Source organism: Neomonachus schauinslandi, chromosome 1 (assembly GCF_002201575.2).
Source record: "Neomonachus schauinslandi chromosome 1, ASM220157v2, whole genome shotgun sequence".
NCBI classification, from domain to species: domain Eukaryota; kingdom Metazoa; phylum Chordata; class Mammalia; order Carnivora; family Phocidae; genus Neomonachus; species Neomonachus schauinslandi.
Window position 1 is genome coordinate 90684344 of NC_058403.1, and position 26546 is coordinate 90710889.

General features: G+C 39.1%; 1 protein-coding gene across 1 annotated transcript in view; it reads left to right on the plus strand.

The window, feature by feature from the left end:
• Positions 1 to 26546, plus strand: part of SPATA16 (spermatogenesis associated 16) — a 213123-nt gene that overhangs the window by 165230 nt on the left and 21347 nt on the right. Inside the window, exons 5-9 of the mRNA XM_021702639.1 lie at positions 3358 to 3463; positions 4670 to 4816; positions 5877 to 5989; positions 12017 to 12181; positions 14967 to 15050. Coding sequence (XP_021558314.1) covers positions 3358 to 3463; positions 4670 to 4816; positions 5877 to 5989; positions 12017 to 12181; positions 14967 to 15050 — 615 coding nt within the window. The remainder of the gene's footprint in view (positions 1 to 3357; positions 3464 to 4669; positions 4817 to 5876; positions 5990 to 12016; positions 12182 to 14966; positions 15051 to 26546) is intronic.

A 26546-nucleotide genomic window follows, 5' to 3' on the forward strand; every position in this document is an offset into this window, starting at 1 on the left:
TCTTAATAGATGCAGAAAAAGCTTTTGACAAAGTACAGCATCCTTTCTTGATCAAAACTCTTCAGAGTATAGGGATAGAGGGTACATACCTCAATATCATAAAAGCCATCTATGAAAAACCTACAGCGAATATCATTCTCAATGGGGAAAAACTGAGAGCTTTCCCCCTAAGGTCAGGAACGCGGCAGGGATGTCCACTATCACCACTGCTATTCAACATAGTATTGGAAGTCCTAGCCACAGCAATCAGACAACAAAAAGAAATCAAAGGCATCCAAATTGGCAAAGAAGAAGTCAAACTCTCACTCTTTGCAGATGATATGATACTTTATGTGGAAAACCCCAAAGACTCCACCCCAAAACTGCTAGAATTCATACAGGAATTCAGTAAAGTGGCAGGATATAAAATCAATGCACAGAAGTCAGTGGCATTCCTATACACCAACAAGACAGAAGAAAGAGAAATTAAGGAGTTGATCCCATTTACAATTGCACCCAAAACCATAAGATACCTAGGAATAAATCTAACCAAAGAGACAAAGGATCTGTACTCAGAAAACTATAAAATACTCATGAAAGAAATTGAGGAAGACACAAAGAAATGGAAAAACGTTCCATGCTCATGGATTGGAAGAACAAATATTGTGAAGATGTCAATGCTACCTAGAGCAATCTACACATTCAATGCAATCCCCATCAAAATACCATCCACTTTTTTCAAAGAAATGGAACAAATAATCCTAAAATTTGTATGGAACCAGAAAAGACCCCGCATAGCCAGAGGAATGTTGAAAAAGAAAAGCAAAGCTGGAGGCATCACAATTCCGGACTTCCAGCTCTATTACAAAGCTGTCATCATCAAGACAGCATGGTACTGGCACAAAAACAGACACATAGATCAATGGAACAGAATAGAGAGCCCAGAAATGGACCCTCAACTCTACAGTCAACTCATCTTTGACAAAGCAGGAAAGAATGTCCAGTGGAACAAAGACAGTCTCTTCAACAAATGGTGTTGGGAAAATTGGATAGCCACATGCAGAAGAATGAAACTGGACCATTTCCTTACACCACACACAAAAATAGACTCCAAAGGGTTGAAAGACCTCAATGTGAGACAGGAGTCCATCAAAATCCTAAAGGAGAACACAGGCAGCAACCTCTTTGACCTCAGCCGCAGCAACTTCTTCCTAGAAACATCGCCAAAGGCATGGAAGCAAGGGCAAAAATGAACTATTGGGACTTCATCAAGATAAAAAGCTTTTGCAAAGCAAAGGAAACAGTCAACAAAACCAAAAGACAACCGACAGAACGGGAGAAGATATTTGCAAATGACATATCAGATAAAGGGCTAGTATCTGAAATCTATAAAGAACTCATCAAACTCAACACCCAAAGAACAAAGAATCCAATCAAGAAATGGACAGAAGACATGAACAGACATTTCTGCAAAGAAGACCTCCAAAGGGCCAACAGACACATGAAAAAGTGCTCAATATCGCTCGGCATCAGGGAAATCCAAATCAAAACCTCAATGAGATACCACCTCACACCAGTCAGAATGGCTAAAATTAACAAGTCAGGAAATGACAGATGTTGGCGGGGATGCGAAGAAAGGGGAACCCTCCTACACTGTTGGTGGGAATTCAAGCTGGTGCAGCCACTCTGGAAAACTGTATGGAGGTTCCTCAAAAAGTTGAAAATAGAGCTACCATACGATCCAGCAATTGCACTACTGGGTATTTACCCCAAAGATACAAAAGTAGGGATCCAAAGGGTTACGTGCACCCCGATGTTTATAGCAGCAATGTCCACAATAGCCAAACTGTGGAAAGAGCCAAGATGTCCATCGACAGATGAATGGATAAAGAAGAGGTGGTATATATATACAATGGAATATTATGCAGCCATCAAAAGGAATGAGATTTTGCCATTTGCAACGACGTGGATGGAACTGGAGGGTATTATGTTGAGTGAAATAAGTCAAACAGAGAAAGACATGTATCATATGATCTCACTGATATGAGGAATTCTTAATTGTAGGAAACAAACTGAGGGTTGCTGGAGTGGGGGGTGGGGTGGGAGGGAAGGGGTGACTGGGTGATAGACACTGGGGAGGGTATGTGCTCTGGTAAGCGCTGTGAATTGTGCAAGACTGTTGAATCTCAGATCTGTACCTCTGAAACAAATGATGCAATATATGTTAAGGAAAAAAAAAGAAGAAGAAGAAGGTAGCGGGAGGGGAAGAATGAAGCGGGGGAAATCGGAGGGGTAGACGAACCATGAGAGACGATGGACTCTGAAAAACAAACAGGGTTCTAGAGGGGAGGGGGGTGGGAGGATGGGTTAACCTGGTGGTGGGTATTGAGGAGGGCACATTCTGCATGGAGCACTGGGTGTTATGCACAAACAATGAATCATGGAACACTTCATCTAAAACTAATGATGTACTGTATGGGGATTAACATAAGAATAAAAAAAAATCTAAAGGGATTTCTGATCTTGAGTCACCAAAGAAAGGCTAAAGCATGTCTAATATATTTTGTTCTGTGTGTTTAAAAGATATTGTGTGATATTTTAATTTTTTCGATAGTAAGCATACATGTTAACTCTCTGTTTGACAAGCATACCCTATTTACTTAACCAAAATGTGCCAAAGAGCTTTGAAAAATTGTTCTGGGGTAGGGTTTAAGGCGGCTATTGCATGTGAAGTGTAGAATGGGGTATAATCACGAGGGTGGGTGGTCAGTGTCCTAGGCTCCAAACAGAACAGCTCTACTTTTAGCAACTTTAAATCTGAGGCTTCTTAGTAAATTTTAGTTTGAACAAAGGGTTCTGCAGCTAAAAACAAGAATGGAGGATGCCAGGGAGGGTGGATAAAAACACTCATGGTTTACTACATCTATTATTTTTTTTAAGATTTATTTATTTATTTTAGAGAGAGACAGTGCACAAGCAGGAGGAGGGGCAGAGGGCGAGGGAGAGAGAATCTCAAGCAGACTCTGTGCTGAACTCAGAGCCCCACGAGGGGCTCAATCCCAGGACCGTGAGATCATGACCTGAGCTAAAGTCAAGAGTCGGCCACTTAACCAACTGCACCACCCAGGCACCCCTGCATCTATTATTTTTTAAAGACAGATTACAGATAAATAATGAAGGCTATATCTGAATCATTACCATTTAAGTTCCAATTCTACATTAAAAATTGACCTTTAACTAAATCATAATTCAAGGATTTTTGGAATTTCATCTTTTTCCCTTTCCGGCAGTGTTAAGTAGGGAGAGCTCATTAAACCCTCTGTTCATCATCCTTCATTTGTGAAGTCTATCATAATTAACCAAAGTTTTATTACTCAGAATGGAAATGAATTAAGTGAATCTGGCCACCAAGACTCCACGGATGACATCTGTCCCTATATTGAAAGTAATCAAGAGCCAAGCAAGCCTGAAGCAGAATACATTGGTTAGGTCTCTGGAGTCAGATCGCTAGGTGTGAATCCTGCTTTGTCCACTTATAGGTTGTGTTCTTTTGTAAGTCACCTCCCATTTTGTAAGTGTACCTCAACTTCCTATTCATAAAATGGGGACAAAGCACCAATTTTGTGAAGTTACCATGAGGATTTAAAAAGACACTGCACTGGAGCACCTAGGTGGCTCAGTCGGTTAAGCCCCCAACTCTTGATTTTGCCTCAGGTCATGATCTCAGGGTCCTGGGACCGAGCCCCACCTTGGGTGCCTTGTTCAGAGTGGAATCTGCTGTCCCTCTCCCTTTGCCCCTCCCCCTGCTTACTCATTCTCTCTCTCCCTCCCTCCCTCTATCTCTAAAATAAATAAATGAATAAAATCTTTAAAAAAGGAGAGAGTATTAAGGAGGGCACGTTCTGCATGGAGCACTGGGTGTTACATGCAAACAATGAATCATGGAACACTACATCAAAAACTAATGATGTAATGTATGGTGATTAACATAATAATTTTTAAAAAATAAATAAATAAATAAAAACTTAATTATGCACAAAAATAAATAAATTAATTAATTAAATTTAAAAAGAGACAATCTGCACAAAGTACTTAGAAGAAGGGAAGGTAGAAAGTAAGGGCTCAGTAAATAGCTCTCATGGTCAGTAAGTATATGAGTCTGTTTTACAACCTTTTTCATGACACTTGAATTATTTCCAAGTCAATTGCAAAAGTCGGTACGTTTGTCATTTCAAATTTTCTTTAGCTATGGGAGAGATGGTAACTAAATTGCCTGATATTTTAATTCTCACTTGGTAATTGTTCTCTTTCCTTTCGTATAACATTATTTCTTTAAATCTTAAACTATGAACAGAAAAATCAAATTCTCTTGAAAAGAGCACATAGAAAACTATTAAGCCTACAAGCTGGTCCTCAATTTTCTATTATTTTGAATATGGGGAAAGAGATCCATGGAACCCAACCATATTATACTACTATGTTCTGTGTGTGTTTATATTTTAAGAAAAGTATAAATAATGAAATGTGATTTTGATATATCATCTATTTGACATTTCGATACATATACTTTTACTTTGTATCTTTAATATTTATATTTATCATGTCTTCCAAGTACAGTTCCTAAAATTTAGGAGAGAAAAAAATACCCTTTGTTATCAATGTCTTTCATTCATTTCCTGTTGTATTTCAGATTTCCAAGGACTCCACATATTGCCTCAGACAGTTGACTGGTCATCTTTTCCTCCCCAACAATATCTCCTGACTCTTGGGTTCAAAAACAAAGAAGATGGGAAATTTTTGGAAAAACTATCAAGTAGAAAGCTGCCTACATTTACAGGTAAATCACCTGGACTTATTTTTATCCTTTCATGCTGTTACAAGGCAGGATTTGTGCATTCTTCATCAAGTCTTATTCATCATAAGGCCTAGCATATAGATGGGCTAGGCCCCCAAAAAATGTTTATCAGGTTATAATGAACTCCTTCCAATCTTCCTTGTGGGTTAGTTAACAATACCTGGGATTCAGGTTCCCCCAAGACCAACACATTTCTAGAATGTCCGCCTCCCTCATTCCAACCATCTCACCCCAACCATGCTATCACCAGCGCCTAAGCATAAGGCACTTAAGAATACAAGTTTTTGTCATAATCAATTAACAAATGTAGAAGAAAATTATCCAAAATACTTATGTGAAATCAAAAATATAGCCAATGACAGACTTAAATCACTTGGATTATCTGTTATTATATTGATATTTGTTCCACTCTTTTCTTATATAGTTAACCGAGAGCTTAGATCTCCTGAAGAGTTATTACAGTTAAATGGTATTCAGTAATTCTGATGAAACTTCCAAAACTCAAGAAAATATTCACATGGAGTCGAAGTCTCAGATTTGTGGGCAAAATTCATGACAGGTTGAATTTCTTCCTTCAACTCTACCCACATAATTAAGGATTTGTGTTTTGTCTGGCACTCTATTCTCTGAGACTTAGCTCAACTTCAAGCTACATTCAAAGTCAATGGGATCTGCACACTTGAATAATACCTGGGAGGAACAAAACAACAATCAGACACATTTATGACAACATTTTTTCACAAGTCGGGAAAAACATACTCTGCAGAGAGGGATGAATTGTTATAGGCTGTCTCTTAGATCTCTCAATCAGGAAACACAACAAAATGAATAAATGATAGTCTCTAAAGGGCAATGTCTCCTCTGCCTTTCTCCTCATAGATCTTTCATTGCTATGCATGTGGTCTAGGGATGGTGCTAGTTTCTACACTAAAGATTTCATATCTGTTAACATTGAGATATCTGTTTATAGCTTGCTAAAGAAAGCATTTTGAAATGGAAGTCTGGAAAAAGTAGTATAAAAGTTTATTGTTACAATTTTTAGAACATAAAGCTCCCTTCAGTCCGCTGACCAAAGAAGACACAGTGAGACACATGGAGACAATGGGGAAGCGAATCTTGCCAATATTGGATTTTATTAGAAGCACCCAATTGCATGTAAGTATATGAGTCTTTTATATTTGTCCAATGCACAAATATTAGACAATTCTAGAAGTATGGAAAGCTTATGGTACAAATATTGCAAGTATTGGAGGGTTTTAGAAATATTCATGGTAAATCTATCTGCAAAACCAAGCAAAGTTTAGCTAACGATTTTTTTATATTTTAAAACATATTACAATGCTATACTTTGCAATTTCCAGCATTTATTAGGCTAGTGGCTCTTTGTGGGTTTTTTAAAGATTTTTATTTATTTATTTATTTGTCAGAGAGAGAGCGCGCAAGCAGGGGGAGTGGCAGAGGGAGAGGGAGAAGCAGGCTCCCCGCTGAGCAGGGAGCCCAGTGTGGGACCCGATCCCAGGACTCTGGATCATGACCTGAGCTGAGGGCAGACGCTTAACTGACTGAGCCACCCAGGCATCCCAGCTCTTTGAAGAGCCTTCTTCTTTGTGCCTTCCTGCTATCTAATTCAAGTTTGCAGTGCATTTCTTACTTCAGATCAATAACAAAATTTTAGTAAACACAGTGTTTCCCTATTTCATATACTGGGCTATTATGCATTAACTATTTTGTTACCTACACAAGAATTTGGAGTTTTCAAACTAGTGCCTCCACACCACACTGATAAATTGGATGCTTCCCTAAGCACTGGCAATTGATCTTTGTATACCCTTAGGGCAAGTTACCTAATCCCTATTTCTGATCTGGGGAAAATATGCCCTTTCTACTTTTCAGTGTTAAAAAGCCCAAAATAAGACCTAAATTATGCTATGCTGTTTTACAAAATTTAAGCCATTATACTGAAAGAACATAAAGGGACCTTCTCATTAACAGGCTATAAATGTTGCAGATTTCCCCTTTTTAAAATATTTTTCAAAAGGCCTGTAAGCTGGAAATTTTGAAGAATTTTCTTTTTGTGGCTTCTGTATTACATCATTGATTTGATGTTCTTACCTTACAAGAGGAACCAAGGGGGTCATCACAAACAGCTACTTAACATCTGTTCAGCAGTTTATCTGCTCAATAACATTATTCAGCATTTTAGAAAAGCTATAAAACCCCTAATCTATTTGCATGATTTGTAATTCTATGCATTACAAATACAAAAGCACATTTTTACCCATTTTCCTACCACATAGCTCCCCCCTCCCCATAACTGTGTTCCACTCGATTATCTCCCCTATATTTCTATTATGAAGAAATCCATCTCTGTTTTCTCACAGTTCTAGAAGCAAGAAGTCCAAGATCACGGTGTCAGCATGGTCAGGTTCTGATGAAGGCCCTCTTCCTGGCTTGCAGACTCCCACCTTGTCTCACATGGCAGAGAGTAAGCTCTCTGGTGTCTCTTTGTATAAGGACATCAATCCCATCATGAGGCCTCCACCCTCATGACCTTGTCTAATCGAAAGGCCCCATCACCATACCACCACATTGAGGGTTAGGACTTCAATATATGAATTTTGGGTGGACACAAACGTTCAGTTTACAGCAATCTCATTGGCTCTACCACAGATTTTAGGTCCTGTCCTCCAATTTACCCTCTATCATAACCTCCTCCAGCCACACACACACCATCACCAACCTCCCATCTTAATTAGAGATCCCCACCTACATCATCCTTGTCATCATCAGACCCTGGCACGTAGTGGAATCTTTGTTAACAAGAACCATCACCATACAGCATTATTTTACCTCATCAGTTCATGGTTAGCCTAGCAGAGCCAGTGTACTAGAAGTTGTGGAAGTGATCTGTGTCCTGGCTCATTGGGGTAATACCTGCCATAGCTTGTTACTTGTCAGGACACTGGCCACATCACCTCTTGCCAGCTCATATCTCAGTGTGTCCTGTATGCAGGTTGGGCCCATCTAGGCATCATGCACTTTTTAAATGTTCTTAACTCATTTTCTTTTCACCCTTCAAACGGCATTGTAGCCACTTAGAAACTGGTATATGCCTGTATCTTTATGTGTCTATAAAAGAAATTTGAAAACCATAACTAAGATTCTTGGCATCTAACTTATAATAACTCAATGTTCTTTAAAATGAGTCAGTACTGTGCAAGGAATTTTATCAACATTTCTATGTTAGCTTCTGTGGGAAATAATAGTTTTTGGAAGATTATCACAAAGAGTTTAATGGAATTGAAGCAAGTGAGCCAGAAGGTATGCAGGGACCACAAGTATATCCAAATATTGGCCTCTAGGTTTTTTATTATATGGCCAACCACAGCTCCATAAAGCAGGACTGAATAAAATTGGCTGCAAAGGTAACCTAGCTTAATGAAGCAAGTAATGAGTTGGTGAGTAGAAATTATGCCTACATGGTACCATTAACTGTGACCCAAGAAGCACTCAACAGTGTTTTTAAGATTCCCTGAAGTGTGTTTTTCCTTGCCACATAGCAAATGCTGTCCACTTGAATGTTTAGGTATTGCATTGTTCTTATTAGTTGTCACCCTCACTTGTAATGCCTATAGATGAAGACTTTTGTCCATAGTTGTGCTCTGTCTGTGTAACCCTAAGGCAAGTCATTTAACCTCTGAGCTATTTTTTCTCATTTATTAAATAAGCTGATATCTGCCATGCCCACCTCACGGAGTTGTTGTGAGATCCAAAGTACGTAGTCCATGTTGAAGCACTTTGTTCAGCTTTACAAATTTCAGAAGTTTTAATTATTTGTATTGGTTTTTAGTGTGCTTTGACAAAAGGACTGTTTTATAGACCTTTCTCTTTCTTGATACAAGTGTGTACTCTGAAATTATATGTCCTTCTGAAATGAAGATTATGTGAGTGTCCTATAGATTTCTAATTTTTTCCCTCAGATCACTAATGTGCTCAGATCTACTCACAAAGGCAGGATTAGAAGTGTCACCTCCAGCCATGGAGTAGATCTACTAACCAGAGTAGGCCTTCCCAGGGAACGTGAATTTTCACCTCTTGCCATAAAATTGTAGAAGGAGAGTATGAGGGAGGTTTCTACGTACCAGGCAATGATTCTCCTTACACTCTGATCCCAGTTTCCTTATCCTTACAGACTTTTTTACTAGGCATACAACAATGACACATGGCCAAACAAGAATGATTCTGACATTGTAAGAGTTATAATCTCAAATATTCTACCACCTTCCTACCTGGTGGCTTTTAATCCCACTGAACAGCAATCCCATTCAACCAGTAGCTCTGCCCTAATGGTATTTTTCCTTCTCTGGATCCTTGTCCTAATTATTTCACATGCTACCGGATGCCACTGTGCTTCTCCATTCATTAACTTTATTGGCTGCTGTCAGGTGCAAACCTTATGTACTGTGCTTCCTGGGTTAAATGTTAAAGGGTTAAAATAATAAAATCTCTTGCCGTGCGTGAAGCCTTCTTCACAGGCTGACTTGCCAAAAAATGACCTAACCATGTTTTTAATACCTCATTAATTTTACTTTTAATTTCCTCTAAGTGAAGCATAAAAAATGTTTACATATACACATTTGAAATGAACAGTAATATGCGTTTTCTATCCCTTTTGGCAATTAATGTTTCTATATGTATGTCAAATGGAAATATATTCCAAATACTTGGGCTCTGCTTTCTGGTGGTATTACACAGTACCACTTATTTGCCAAACATTTAACCATACCTGCTATTAAATCTAGGCAAATCTCTGACTGAAGCCTTCATTTGAGCTTGCTATTTACCTAACCTTCATTGTACCTGTGTGAGGTTTTAGCTTCAATCTTGGCCACTTTATTACACTCTCCCCAGCAGCTAAAGACCCCTTTGATCACTCCTGAAGTCTCATAGGGAGGGCTACTTCTCCTTTAGATTTAGCTCCTGGTAACATTAGATGTTTAACCTACTTCCTTCATGTTTCATTATTTCCTTTATTTTCTTAAAGCAACAGCAGTAAAACATTCCTCCTGGCATTAGATAGCATTTGTATTTCTTGTTCACTTTGTCTCTCAAAGACCCCCATCTTATATAGGTAACATATTAATCTATTAGTTTCCTGATACCCAAAACTGCATTGGCTTTGGGGAGAGGAGGAGGATAGATGACAATTAGCAGTCAACAATGTTCTGTCCCTAGTATCTGATTTGTATGGAGCACTTCCTGTTTTGTTATGCATCCAACAATCAAGCTAACAAAGCACCAGTGCCTTCCACTATTTTTATTTTCCTGATGTTTTGGAAAATTACACTGATAGATTATGTTCCCGAGCAGACTGCTGTTGTTTCTGCTCTTTGGAGTTGAGTCACTACACTACTTTCCTACAAGGAGCCCCATTGTTTATTTTAAAGAAGAACAAAGAAAGCAATTTTTCTTCAGAAAGAAAACGGTTTCTCCTGCAACTTGCTTTTCTCTATTTGACAGAATCCCATTGTTTAGCTGCATGTTTAAACTAAATGTGTAGGCTAGCTATTTTGTCAAGTCAGAGAAGGGATCCCAAATCCACAATTTGCAATCATTGCTCCTATAGGTTTATAGGTTTTCAGATAAATGATTAATCATAAAGAACAAATTAGCAGGGATAGAGGGACATTAGTCAAGTGGCATAGATAGGTGTTAGGGAGACACACAGCAAATACAATGCAATGGTTACTCAACCTTCCTGTATTACCAAGATTCTACAAAAGTGCCAACTTCTAGAGGTCAGTGTCCATCAAAATATGAGTGTGACATTTCAGAAAGAACTGCTTTGCAAATTCAAGTTGAAATTCAGATGCTCTTTAGTAATGCTAGTTTCTAGTAATTTTTCTCTTTAGAAGAGATTCTATTTGAAGAAGAAAAAATCATGTCTGCCTTCTGTAATGTCTGGGGAGTAAAATGTGTTTTATAAGCATGCACAAACTAAAATAGTCCTTGTTCAGATACTAGGCTTTAAGATGGTGGTTTGTTCAACTTCCATTTGAGATATTCGAATATGGGGGGCGGAGGGGGCACCTAGCTAAAATTCATGTTCCTAGGGCCACATATCAAGAGATATGTGATTCACCGAGTAAGGCCCAGGACTCTGCCTAGTTAACAAAACCTTGTGATTCTGGTACAGGTGGTCCAGGAGGAACCCTGTTATAAAGGAACACTGGTCATCCAGACTTTCTCTTCTGGCACCAGGATGCAGAATGCAGTTGCCAAATTAAATCCTCCTGCAACCTCCCACTTCTTACCATCCTACACACACAGCAGAAATCCAAAGCTTTTCTATTAACTCTTAGATACCCTTTATGCCCCCTTTTTCCTAATATAAATGAGAATTTTATGATAAACTTTATTTCTCCTATCAAGAAGTACAATTTGTATTCAAATTTTTAGAGAAGGTAATGTCTCCTCTTTTATGGCTGGCAGTTGAAAAACACATAGGTGGGCCACCTTATTAAAAGTATGCCCAATTTTAAGAAAGCCCAAAATAGGGTGCCTGGGTGGCTCAGTCAGTTAAGCATCTGCCTTCCACCCAGGTCATGATCTCAGGGTCCTGGGATCGAGTCCCCCATCAGGCTCCTTGCTCAGCAGGGAGCCTGCTTCTCCCTCTGCCTGCCACTCCCCCTGCTTGTACGTGCTCTCTCTCTCTCTCTCGCTCGCTCTCTCTCGCTCTCTCTGACAAATAAATAAAATTTTTTTTAAAAAAAAGAAAAGAAACAAAATAACAGGCAACTCTTAGCTCCTATGATGTTTTGATGACATAGAAAAAGTCACCCTCTTTCAACGAACATGACTTTGTGGGATCCCCACTAGGAGAACGGAATGCATGTTCAATTTCAGTCCCCTCTTTTCCACTCAGCCCAGGTTCCTTATGCAGGGCCACCTGCAAATCTTTCTGAACAGTCTTGCAAAGCATTCCCCTTTATATACATTCATCTGTTTGAAGGAACAGTACAGACGATTCTCTAAAATAATGGAAACAAACATTTATTTGTGCTAGGTACCCATTGCTTCAAAGGATGTAAATATAGTACAATAATCCCTGACTGCGATCCCCAGGGAGAAGTCTATTTCTGTGATTTTGTTCTAAAACATTTCCTTTTACTGGGAGACTAGGGGAGTTTCCACAGGTGCTCAGGTGTGATGGAGAAGTTGCAATACGCCAGCCTCCTCAGCCGACTGCAGAGAGTAAAAGAGCAGTCCCAGGTGATCAATCAAGCAATGGCGGAGCTAGCAACCATTCCCTATCTACAGGACATCAGTCAACAGGAGGCGGAATTGGTAAGTGTTTTTCTTTGTTTAAGGCTTTCACGGGCCCTGGGCTAACAGAAGAGTGATATGTTCTGAAAAGAAAATTTGAGAGAATCAATGTAGTCTGAGGGCAAACTGCCCAACCCTCCTGAGGCATTTTAATAAAGAAACTGGAAAATGTAGAAAGGTGTTTCTGTCTTTTATTTGCTCTCATTGCCTAGCTTCCATTTTTATAGCAAAAACTTTGTGATGTGTAAAAACATGGAAAGGGGCTGATTATTCATATCGTGGATCAAGCTTTTTGTTTTAAATAAAGTGTAATTATAATAAATTATTTCTTAAACTCCAAGATATGTTAATATATAATTTTCTTGTAAGGGAAAGTGAGAGGACAAGAGTAATTGCTATATAAAAACCAACCCCACAAAATAGTCTTTATAGTTTTCTTATTCATTTCTAGTGTCATATATATGTTGGCGGTGCCAACACACACACACACACACACACAGGTACATTTTTTTTTTTAAGGTTTGTTTATTTTAGAGAGAGAGAGGGAGGGAGAGCACAGTAGCGGGGCGAGGAACAAAGAGAGAGGGAGAGAGAGAATCCTCAAGCAGACCCCTGCTGAGCAGGGAACCCGACATGGGGTTTAATCCCAGAACCTGAGATCATGACCTGAGCCAAAGGCAGATGCTTAACCGACTGAGCCACCCAGCGCCCCCACACTGGTACATTTAGATAAAACAGTTGTTTCATTGGAGGGGAAAATGTAGTTAGTCAAATGATTTTTTTTTTAACTAAATTGACCAATTAACTCAGAAAACACAGAGCCGGTCAAAAATTAGTTGAAGGAATATCTCACAGAAAAATCTTCAAACAGATGTGTATATTATAACCATAATTAATATTAGAAATGATGGCTCCTCATTTGTAAAACTATTACTAACCAGTGTGAGGGCCATTCAAGGAAAGGTAAAATTTACTGTATATGGAGATCCTAATGTGTCGTAGGGAAGGGCTCTTTACTTTGAGGCTTTAATTGAAGGTAGCTAAAACTAATAATAGACCTGAATTGAATTCACGTAGCAGGGATGAGAACAGCCCAAACTGATCACCTGTAATTTTCAGATAACTAAAGCAACCCTCCCTCTTTGAGCTTTAAAGTTGTAACAACTTAATCCATCAAGAAATGAACTGCCAACATTTATAATGTTCATCTGACCCTATAAAAGAGTATTGAATAAATACCGATATTCAAAGTAAGTATATAAAATGGTCTGACTCGCCAAATAATAAAACTATGCGTACTAAAGTTTAAAACTGTGGGGTGAAAAAAAGTCTATTAATCAGGGAATTACTAAGTCAAAACTGGCAAGAATACTTTCTAAACCTTTACGGTTCTGTGCAGCGGAACACCTTCTAAAAGACTAAGTGTTTATCCTACCACTCATAAGGCATTCAGGAATGCAGTAAGTATGGAGTTTTCAAAGTGCGTATTATAGCCAATTTTAGATGATTAATGCTTCTCTGAGATAAGAGGAAGCAAAGAAAATGTTAATTTAAGAAGTTGGCACAGTGTTGATCGTGTCTTCCTGAAAAACACATTCAAGATTTAAATGAAAAATACAGGGGAGTTTCTTGCACTTAGGTTTTCTTAACCACATGTCTGCAGCTTTTTTTTTTTTCTGGAAATATATTTCCAAATATAAACAAAGAGCATCAAACTAACATTATTGACATCTTTTACTCACATGTTAGTGCAATAGCCCACTATCTGAAACCTTGGAAAATAGGATTTCAGGGGATATTTTCACAATTTATATGCCTACTAGGAAAAAAAATTAATGTATGTGAATGTATATGTATAGGCCAAATATTTAAAAATCATTTATCTTGCAAGATTTCATCACCTGAAGTAATAGATTTTACTTTCCAACTTCCAAGCATAGGTTAACCTAGAAAATAAATCCTAGTAAATATCTTTTATGGTGGTACATAAACAGGGACTGCTCAATAGAAGAGTCTTGAGTGACTCAACTCTCTGCCCTCCTGCTTAAGCTCTGCAATATCTGAAGTAGAGAGAGATTATCTGAGAGTTCATACTCTGATGCCACAGTGAACTGAACTGGCATTTGTTTTATTTAGAGAACTTTCTTTTTTAGCTTTGATTATCACAGGGCTTGATGCAGCTTCATTACTTTGCAGCCACATATACAGCATGTGCACAGGATTGTTTTAAATTGGAATACGGCAGTTTTGGGCAAAGGGTGGAATTTTCTAAACTTGCCTTTGAAAAAGACAACTTGGTTATTTTGAAATTTTAGAAAATAAAAGAACAGTAAAAGAATTTAAATGAGCTAACATCCTTTAAAAGGCAATAAAACAGCACAATTTTAGTATTGTCCTCGGTTGAGCTTTTGCATGATGCCTAGAATTATGATACATTAGCCTCAGGAGAAAATACTAAAATGCATCCATGTACTACATGCCATTTCCTGAGGGAATTAACTACTGCCTTTATTCTTTACAACCCAAATCTGGTTTTTTTACAAAACATCAACACTTACTACATTAAAACCTATATGTTTTCTACAAATTTTCAAGAAGAATCTTTTCATTGTCACAATATTTTATATCTGCAATAATACTTGGTAATGACTGAAGTAAAGACGAGGTGGCAGTGTTCATTGTCAGAAAGATGAGTAATAAAATCATCAGCGTACAAATGATTTTTTAATTAGGTTTTAATCTGTGTATTTAGAGAAGTTATTTCTGTGTGAATTCCACACTGATAATTTTTATCTTGGTGCCACAGCTGCAGTCACTAATGGCAGATGCTATGGACACCCTTGAAGGAAGAAGAAACAATAAAGAACGTGTGTGGAATACAATCCAAAAGGTAAAACTTTCAGCTGGAGGGAAAAAATATATTATCTTCAAAGAAAATGTCCATCTTGGGTCAAATCTGTTTAGAAGATAAAAAGAAAAGAAAGCTCTTCAGGTTGTTTTATTGTTTGCTTTCCTTTTTAAATAAATGCAGCTATCTCCCTGGAAGTATAACCAGAATCAAAATGGATTTATATAATATTTCCTCGGGTCTGCTTCTCCAACAGATTGTGGTCATATGCTTTCATGGGTCTTCTTATGTTCATTTTCATATTCTATTTTCATTATCTGCTTCTTCATTATTGGTTGTTATAGATTTTTTTTAAAACCCTCTCATCTCTGTTTTAGTCCACTCCCCAACACTTTCCCCACTTGAGAAGTAATGGCTACATTTCAGGGAACAACAAAGAAACTAGCACAGTGATGTTTTGGGCGGAGGAGTAACATTGGTTGTTAAGAAGTAGAGGAACATCCCTTCATTGGCTACCTGAGTTAAATAAAACAAGCACAGAGATGCACCTAGCACCAGGTACTCAGAAGACTTGTGTGACACTACAGAGCTCTCTGACAATGTAGGAGGAAATAATGTTGAGTCTCCAGGCCAGTTAAAGGTGATAAATTCTAGTCAATCTACTCCCCATTCAGTCTCCTCCAATCACTTTCAGAATCCATAAAGGGTAAACTGGTGTCAGATATGAGAAGAGCAAACCAAAGAAACCTCTGGTTTAAGAGGTAACAGTCAGAGGCGCCTGGGTGGCTCAGTCGTTAAGTGTCTGCCTTCAGCTCGGGTCATGATCCCAGGGTCCTGGGATCGAGCCCCGCATCGGGCTCCCTGCTCAGCGGGAAGCCTGCTTCTCCTTCTCCCACTCCCCCTGCTTGTGTTCCTGCTCTCACTGTGTCTCTCTCTGTCAAATAAATAAATAAAATCTTCAAAAAAAAAAAAGAGGTAACAGTCAGCCATGATGAATTCTAGTGCATCTGAGGAAATGGGTGTCTTCTCTAATCAGTTCAAAGGCCCTATGGTAAATGCACAGAACAGAAATTAACTGAATTCAGCAAATATTTGTTGACTATCTACTGTGCTGGAAAGAACACTGGGTGTTGCGGATATTATGCTAGACAATACAAACTCAGCCCCTGCCTATACGGGCCTTACCATCTAGGAAAGAAGACAAGTATACAGCTACAAGTTTACTGAATTTTATAGTTAAAAAGTAGATGTGCAATAATCTATAGAAACAAATAGGGGAATATAATCTGGTCTGAGAGGTCAGAAAAGCCATCTCTGAGGGGTGCTCAGGTGGCTCAGTTGGTTAAACACCTGCCTTCAGGTCAGGTCATGATCCCAGGATCCTGGGATTGAGCCCCATATCGGGCTCCCTGCTCCATGGGGAGTCTGCTTGTCTCTCTCCCTCTGCCCCTCCCCCCCCCATGCTCATGCATGTTCTCTCTCTCTCTCTCTCTCTCAAATAAATAAATAAATAATCTTTTAAAAAAGAGGGAGAGAAAGTGATATTAATACAACATTTTAAGGATATATAGTAGTTATCCAGATGAAAACAGAGATTTCTACAAAGAGGGAAGAGTTTGTACCAAGAGTGTAAAGAAAACATGGCAAATTGAAAAACTGATAAAGGAAGGAAAACTAATAAAGGAGCAAGGAACATATTTCAAAATGAAGTGCAGAAGCAGAAGTCAAATCACAGAAAGACTTATAAATGATGGTAAGGATTTGGAATGTTTCAGAAACTATCTGGAAAATGTTTTTGATACATCTCTAGGGCTATAGTAAGAGAACAGATTGAAGAGCTACAGAAACATGAGGAGGTCAGTTATAAGGCAGTGGCTTGATCTATGGTGGCGGGCATACAGATGGAAAGAAGCAGACAGAAAGAAGCAATGTGCAGGAAGCCAAATCTACAGTCCTTGTTCACTGATTGCTTAAGGGAGTTTAGAGAACAGAAGTTAGAATGATGTGCAGACGTTGGGTTTGAATCACTGGACAGGGCATGGGGAGAGGTTTGCTGGTGCCATTTACTAAAGAAGAATGCACTTCAAAAGTGTAGCTTTTGGGGGGGTGCCTGGGTGGCTCAGTCGGTTAAGTGTCTGCCTTCAGCTCAGGTCATGATCCCAGGGTCCTGGGATCCAGCCCCACATCAGGCTCCTCACTCCACAGGGAGCCTGTTTCTCCCTCTCCCTCTGCTGCTCCCCAGGCTTGTGCTCTCTCTCTCTCTCTCTCTCTGTCAAATAAATAAATAAAATCTTTTTTAAAAAGTGTAGCTTTGGGCTGAGAATATAAACTCAGAGTCCAGTCAGGAGACAGAAACCACTCCAGATATTTGAAAGCGAATTTAATGTAAAGAATAGTCAACTAGGTATGACACTGTTAACTAGGTAACTGAAAAAACAAAGGAGAACAATAATTTAGCACAGAAGAAGCAATTAAAGAGAGCAGCTACCAGCCATTAGGGCTGGGAAATCAAATAGGAGAGATTGGAATTATTAAAAGTTAGAAACTTGAAGCGGGACCCTGCTGTGGACCAAAACTCAGACCTCCCACTAAGAGGCATGGCTCAGCTGGTGCTATTATCTCCAAGCTTGGAGGAGAAATCCTGAAGGGTTGAGGTCCAGACTTCTGAGGAGGGGGCACTAACTCACTGGTGCTGATGAGAGGAAGGGTAGCGGGAGTGGGGAGGGAGTTGTAATGGTGGTAATTCTGCAACTCTGGGAAAAACTAGATTCAACCACTACTACAGAAAAGAGCATAACTTTCTAGAGCAAAGAAGCCTTGCTGAAGAGATGCTCATGGGAACACCAAGCAGACAGGAAATCAGCAGCAAGTAAACAGGAAGCAGCAAGTCCTCCTCTCTCCTTTGGCATTGCAATGCCCCTCTAATGACTCCTATTGACAGAGACTACCAGCTGGCAAAACAAAAATGGGGTTTGCAGAGTTCCAGCCCCCAGCATCACAGAGCTAATCATAGAAGGATGGGTTTGGAGTTAAGAGACTATAGGCTAATAACTGGCACAAAAGTGGATTGAACTCAGGGTGCTGGTGAGACATCCAAGGGGAAGTACAGGAGTCTGGAGTTCTAGATAAAAGACTGAATAGAGAAAGATTTTTTTAGTTGTTGGCAAACTGATATTAACTGAAATCATTCGAGAAGGTGAGATGGCCGAGAAGAGCATAGAATAAGAAGAGAAGAGAGCCTTGAGGAGCACATTTCAAACTTAGGAAGAGAACCCTACAAAGGAGACTCAGAAGAAATGGCAAGAGGAATTGGAGCTAGAGGTAAACCAAATGCAATTCTGATGAGACTCAAGCAACATAACCAAATACCTCTGTTGGCTATAGAAATAATTTTTTAGCGTGGGGTCGGCAAACTACAGCCACGGGTCAAAACCAGACAATCACCTATTTTTATAAATAAAGTTTCTTGCACACAGCTGTGTCATTCATTTATATATCATCTCTGTCACCTCGGCCAAGTTGATTAATTGCTACGGAGACCATATAGCTCACAAAGCCTAAAATATATATATTTTAATATATATAAATCCGATATAAATATTATATAAATAATAATATATAAATCCGACCCTACATAGAAAAAGTTTGCTGTACCCTGGTTTATAGCATTATCCATCCCAGAAACATTTACATTTGTACACTACATATTTGTATTTATAAATCCAAGTGATAATAGGGCAATAGTCCAATTATGAAATTCCAAGGACCAGTCAAAAAGATGGAGAGAAATTGACATTTCTCTATACCTGTCTCCATCTTATAAATAACCACCAATTCCACCTCACACTAAGCTAAGTTTTAATGCCCACATTCATAGGAATGCTTAGCCTGTGGCTTCCCACTTTGCCCCTATTGCAGTTATGTATTGCTGTGTTATAAATCACTGCAAATATAGTGGTTTAGAACAATAACCCAATATTATCTCTCACAGTTCTGAGTTGACCAGACTTGGCTAGGTGGTTCTTGCTCAGTGTCTTTCATGTAGTTCAATCAGGTGGCTTCTATGCCTGGGGCTGGAGTCATCTGAAGGCTAAGATATACTAGACTACAACATGGCTCACTCATGTGGTTGACAACTATCATTAGTCAACTGAGACAGCCAACTGGAGTGCCTACATGTGTCCTCTCCATGTGAATTAGGCTTTAAACAGCTGGGTTCTGAAAGGAACTATTTCAAGAAGAAAGGAAGTGGAAACCATCAGTCCTCTTAAAGGTTAGGCCCAGAACTTTGCCATATTCTACTGGTAGTAGTTACAGACCAGCCCAGATTCCTGGGGTTAGAGGAATAGATTCCATTTCTCCAAGGAGGAGTGACATGTGCATTCATAAAGAGAATGAAATGATAGCATCAATCTTGGAGACAAGCTCCAGCAGCAGAGCTATGGATCTCTGTCCTATGCTGGAAAACACCTGCAAGCGAGCAAGAGTCAGGAGGATAGTAAAGTCAAGGTGTCTGAGGATGGAACATTGTAAAGCCACTCTACCCAACCACTAGGTGTCTAGAAAGACTCACTGGTGAGCAACCAATCTTTCCAAATTAAAAGCCCTGGTAATGATCCTAGCTTTCTAAATGGAAGCTCCTGAGAGGTCTTTAGGAAGATGTGAATGGGAAGAAACAGGGTGCCAAATTTTTCCCAAGGGTTTTTAATTTGGTTAATGTGACTCTAAAAAGGATGATATATCACTTTCAGACAATTTCGATAGCAAGTAAGTAATTTCCTTTTACTGCTACAGAGTTAATTTGCGTGTGCAGAAAAAAATAATTAAAAAAACCTAATTGTACAAGCTACACTGTGTTCTGAGCCCACTAGAAGTTGGTATCAGCATCACCACCTCTGAGATCTGTTATCTGTAATAGAAACAGCTGCTGTACCTAATGAAAACACTTGGAATTTTCATCTGAAGCACAGAATTATAGCAGCACCTCCTAGTTCCACGTACTTAAAGGGTCTGTCAGAATCCCCATTACCTAACACAATTTCAGGGCTTCATTTTTTTACAGGTCTATAAAAAGCCTATCAAGATGAAATCTCATTCATGAGTGCTGACCTCCTGTCTACATTTTTTTTCTTTGAGATTTCTCTAGGAACCCAGAAAAAGAAAGGAGACAATTGTGTTTTTTCCTAATTTACCAAAACTAAAATATATTCTTTATAGAGTTTTAGGAAAGTGGCTTTTCTTTTTGTTTGGCTTTATAGAAATTTCCTTCCCAGTAATTAACTCAAGAAAAATATATGTACATTGGGTTAACTGTGCAAATACAAAAATAAGCAGATTGTGTGTTAAAAAAAAGGTAAATTTTCTCATGTTGGAAAGTCCCATGACACAGCAGGACTCTTTAACAAGGTTTAGGCCATAACTACAACAAAACCCTGAGAAAACATTCACTTCTGAATATCCCAGAGGTCTTGTTATCACACTGCTCATTCATGCATGCATCCAACATTTACTGGGCATCTCCTGCAGGTCAGACAGTGTTCTAGACATTGGAGATATAGCCATGAAAAAATAGTGCCCTCATAATGTTTGCATTCTAAAGTAGGCAATAAACTACCAAAAGAAATATGGAATATATTATAAGTAATGAATGCCATAGCTGGAGGAAGCAGGAAAGGAAAATGGAAAGTGCCAATGACTGCAACTGCACTAGAATAGTCAGGCCAGGATTCACTGAGGTGACGCTTGAACAAAAGTCTGAAGGGAATGCAAACCATGCAAATACCTTGTAAAAAGCATTCGTAAAGGAAACAGCAAATGTAGAGCCCCAAGATGAGAGAGTACCTGGTGTGTATAAGGGATTACAAGGAGGGCCAGGGACTGGAATAGAATGAACAAGAGTAACAGAAGATGAAGTGAGCAGAGGACACAATGCTTTGTCAAAGAGAAAAACAAAAACACTCTAAGCTGCTGAGTTGAAAATAGATCGAAGGGGGTGAGGGTAGAGTCAGGGAGACCAGTTAGTAGTTTACTGTAATGGTACAGGAGACTAATTATGATGGCTTGAACCCAAGGTTGGATGGCTTCAATCTTGAACCCAGGTGGTGGCAGTGGATGTGAGAAATGGTCAGATTCAGTCTTTTATCCAAAAGAAGACCAGAGGCTTATTTAGAGGGTGGCTAGAAAATTAAAAAAGCACCCGGAACTAGCAATTTGGAGACCTGGGCCTGTTGCAAATTAGTTCAGAAGCTACATCCTTTCTCTGGGCCTCAGTTTTTTCATCTTTTGTAAAGTAAAGATATTGAACTAGAAGATTTTAGGTCCCCTCCCAGCTCTGAATGAATGAGTCTTTCGAAAGCCAGACCATCAAAATGAAGGAATAAGCGTCAATGTTTACTAAGCTCTTCATATGTGCCAACACTCTCCTGTATTCCCTTTACATATACCAACTCACTAATCCTCACATGAGGTCAAGCATGTACTTTATTAAACAGAGAAGTTCAACAGTTTGCGTAAAGGCACACAGCCAGTGAGTGATGGAGCCAGGACTTGATCTGACCCTAGAGCCTAAACTCTTTCTTGATAGAAGTCTAAGCTTTGTGCTGTCTGAAAAAGCCTGACTGACCAGCATCGTTTTATGTATAGCTGAGCATTCAGGTGTAAGGCCAAATGGGGAATTATGGTGACTTCCAACGAAAATGAAATTTGACCATAAGCTAGCACAGTTTGATTGTCTTCAATTCTCAAAATAAATTTCTTTTCATCTGGGTCTAAGGAGTAACTAATGAATTTTTGGTGTAGTCTACTCCTATAACCCACCTATATAGGATCCTCATCCTCTGTTCCTTAGTTTTTCATCTATAACCAGGAAAGATACAGAACCTAAATCTGCAAATCCTTGACCATTAATTCAGCACCCACTGTGGGACCGTGGGCAAGTCACAACCTTCTGAGAAACATGTGTTTATATACTTACCACTTTCAGAGTCTATGATTTTATGTTACCTAGTATTGAATCCTAAAGCCCATTAAAGCCTTATGAACTAGACCTGAAGATAAATAGAGAAAGAAGTCTTTAGAAAAGGAGTCTTAAAAAAAAAAAAAATGTGCCAACTGTTAAGTTGGAACATTCCTATTTCTTCTCACCACAGAATCAGTTAAGAGAAACAGTTAAGCAGCACTCTGTCTGCAACTCAGAGGAAAAGTTCTTTGTTCTTCCTTTACAAAGTCTAAATTTCACATTGAGAAGATCAGAATTTAATCTGGCACAACATAAAGTATTGTCTTATTCTGATATTCCTCTGGATCACTGATTTTTTTTTTTTAAAGATTTTATTTATTTATCTGAGAGAGAGAGAGAGAGAGCATGAGAGGGGGAGGGTCAGAGGGAGAAGCAGACTCCTTGCCGAGCAGAGAGCCCAATGCGGGACTTGATCCCAGGACTCCAGGATCATGACCTGAGCCGAAGGCAGTCGCTTAACCAACTGAGCCACCCAGGCACCCCTGGATCACTGATTTGAGACTAAATGAGGAGAAATGAAGTTTTGTTATTTTAAAAGTAATGAAGAAAATACCATGTAATCGTAATCATGGTCCTGTGAATTTTCATGAAAAGAAATACTACTTTAGGGCACCTGGGTGGCTCAGTTGGTTAAGCGACTGCCTTCGGCTCAGGTCATGATCCCGGAATCCCAGGATCGAGTCCCACATTGGGCTCCCTGCTCAGCGAGGAGCCTGCTTCTCCCTCTGACCCTCCCCCTCTCATGTACTCTCTCTCTCTCTCTCATTCTCGCTCTCTCAAATAAATAATCTTAAAAAAACATCTTAAAAAAAAAAGAAATACTACTTTAAAATTTTATCAAATATTATAATGTGGTACATCACAATCTTTAATGAATTCAACTAATGGAGTATAGGTGGATATCTTTAAACCATCCATATGAACTTGTTCAAAATTATTCAGCTTTTTATGTCCCTTTTATCTCAAAATCTTAACCTGTAAGTCATATTCACCATCATACAGACATGATATTCATTGATATACTAATTTGGTCTTTTAAGATGAAAATGAGATAGAATCGTATGTCACTTAGCAACTCTGCTCTGTTCAAGGCTGTTGATGTAGGCAGAGCAAGCCAGGGAGAATACAAATCTGGGAGATGGGCCAGGGGCAGTTGGTTGAGGAGGAAGAGAGAAGAGCAAATTGGAACATTTTATTTACTTTCCACATCAGCATTCAAACCTGAATCCCTCCAGAAACTCTTCTGAGAGAGATTGCACATGCGGTACTATCCTTCATCGGCCAGTCATTTGGGCTGACTAATAATATGTGGTTAGGGCATGCAGTTGTGTCTCTCTGAAAGCACTGCTGTCTTTTCAAAGATTCAGCAGCCGTACTACTCATTTGCAAAGCAGTTTTTCCAGCAATCAGGCTTTTCCTGTGTGTCTTGTTCTTTAAGGAGTCTTTGCAGATTTATTGCAATTTGATTGTGAATCTCTGCTTCTGGTTATGGGCTTCCTCATTAGCATATCCCGAAATTCCTTTATAGTATGTACTCTAAGCACTGCTAAGAAGTTCTGTCCATGGCATAATGCAGATCGTGTGGAGATATAAGTGCTCTTGTTGCTGACCACACTGGGGAGAAGGACAGGGACAGACTCTGAGGACAAGGAGAGAGGCAAGGCTCAAGGGACAGAAGAGGCCAGATGTCTGGGACAAATCTTTGAGGTTCCTAGGATGAATGAGTCTGCGCCAGTAGGTGTCCAGACAGCAGCAGCAGTGGAGTAGGCTCCACCAAAGTCCTAGCAGACCTCCTGATTGTGGTCAGAGGCTGAGCCCTGGGGCATTTGGACCTGGAGAGAGCATTTCACCCTCAAATGTCACACTCAGCAAAGCCAAGTCTAGCCTGGAAAGTGGAGAAAGCCAAAAGCCTTGGTTCTAGCCATTTTCCCCAGCTATAGTGTGATCCTCCAAATCTAGATGACAAATTTCAGTTACCATTTAAACCAAACAACATCTTTCTCCTCTGACTTAAAGGAAAAAATGTGTGGTTAATTTGTTAAACATTTTCAACACTGTATTTGCTAATCACTGATTTTCCACCTGTGCTTGGTCTTCCCTCCAAAACTGAGAATACCTCTTTTATGTACTTTTTTGGTTGAAAGTATTCTAAAACTTTCATGATTTCTGCAGCAGAAGCATTTCTGTGCAGGAGTCAAATCCTAGCATGGCCCTCATCTACGGAGTACGTATCCAGGAGCTTTGCTGGGAGTTTATCAAGGGGCAGACAAAACTGTCATTGTACTCACATACCTAAGCATACCTAATAAAATACTGTGTTACTCAATAAATGATCAAGCTATTAGTCTCTTTGAAGTTTGCTTTTGAATAACTATCCCAATTAAAACAAGCTATAGAAAATTGTATTTCAAATAAATAAGTTAATTAATACTGTGGTGATGGCAAATATTATCAGTGATTACTGTTGATCTTTTAATATGTGCCAAGCACTTCATCATCAGGTTATCACATTTACTCATTGCAACAACCCTGTGAGGGAGATGTCATTATTTTTCCTTTGGAAGATGAGAAAAAGAGCTTTGTAGAATTAACAAGGAAACAAACCTAAGCTTGTAGTGACAAGGTTCAGTTTTAAATCTGATTTGTTTGGGTAGATCAAAGGCTCTGTTCCTAATCATTAGCTAGAACACTTATGTTAAACCAAATGCAGCTACTAAAAGTCAATGGCACAAAGAATGTTGTGTGACCCAAGTTCAGATTCTGTAGGACAACCAGTAAGACAACCTTTGAGCCTAGTTTTCAGCAGTGAGTGGAATAGGAGCATCAGAGGCTATTATAGCCATCCTCTATCCTTCTCTAGATCACAGCTGACTGGCCCAGCTGAGGATGTATCCAGACAGCTTTGAGGCAGTTGCCTGACCAAGCCCAAAACTTGACACCCGCTGTCCCCTGGATCATCTTCTCTCACTGTCTTCCCTCATTATCCCTCCTTCTATAAACATTGTGTTTAGAATGGCTTTGATAGCTCACCATTTTCCCTCTTCTTGCAACTTTAGAACTTCAAAGAAACAGCTTGGAAGTCTGGTCATTCCTATAGTGTACTTATTATTGATCTGAGGGTCACCTTCTGGTGAGTTATCTGAACTATTCTGAAATGCAGGCTGTCAATGATAATACAATTTCAGGAACACATATTGCCATAACCCCTCCAAGCTTTATCCTCAGAGCCCAGGAGACTTGAGCCTAGGACTGTACAGCATATATTTCACTCCCTCACTTCCTGGGATCCCTCCCTGCCTGTCCCACTAGTAAGCTAATATAAGAAGATAACTAAAACGGAAATTGGAAATGCGTATAGTTTTTTTAATGTCTATAAAAACTTTTCAAAATGTATCTTTCAGAAGTTCAGTGAAATATCTGGGGCAAGGGAGGGGAGCACATATCTCAATTCTATTTTGAACTGAAGAGTGAGTTTGCAGTTCATTCTAAAGTTACTCTCCTTAAATTACCAAAGGTGTCTTCTTTGCTTGGCAGCCCAGCATTTTATTGCATGTATTTTACACATTAAGTTTTGCAATCCTTTATAATTCTGGAGAATAACACAATAACAGCTTATACCACTTGGTAGTTAAATGAACCATAGGACATCTTCCATTCTGTATTGAAAGTGGGATTAATACAGAGTTCAGAGCAATTGACTTGTAGCTCATTCAATCATTTACAGTGTACTCATTATACCTTTCATCTTTTGGAGAAGGGCAAAAATGAAAGTGCCTTTACATGCAGCCCTAAAGGAAGGTATGATCCATTTCTCATTCTGATTATGGCTTTCTTAAAATGGTGCATGTGGAGGAGGGGACAAAGCTATAATCTAAAACATATATAAATGCCAAAAGCATAAACACACCCACATCTCTTAGTATCATCAAAACTCTGTGTGTGTGTGTGTGTGTGTGTGTGAAACTTATGTGTACTCTGCTAAAAATGGTTTTCTGCTTGAGAAAAGATTCTAGAGAGGGGCATGAGATGGCTGGTGAAAGAATGAATATAGACCTATGTTAGAGAGCCTTACCTAAAAACAAGATAGAGTTAAACCCCCCTCTTACTGAATTAAAAGGAATCAGAGAGACTTTTAACTTCCCAAGACTTCTTATGCAGAGAAGACCCCTTCAGCTTCACAATGATTCACTAAATCATATTAACATAGATATTTAGAAGCAACTGGAAAAACTGATTCAAGAAATGATACTACATCTCCCTGAAGTACAGGGGTCAAAATTATTTTTTTAAAAAACCATGAGAGAAGACTTCCACTTCAGGAATATGGAGTAGATATGCTTTTCCCTATTCCTTCCATTAAGCACAACTAAAAATCCTGAACATTATATGTAAAACAAATACAAGATTCTGGAAGGTGGAATGAAAAGGACTGACAACCAAGAGACATGGAGACTTGAGGAATGACATGATGGATTTTTGTTTTCCCATACATCCTACACTTGTTGCTGAAGAAGTTAGTA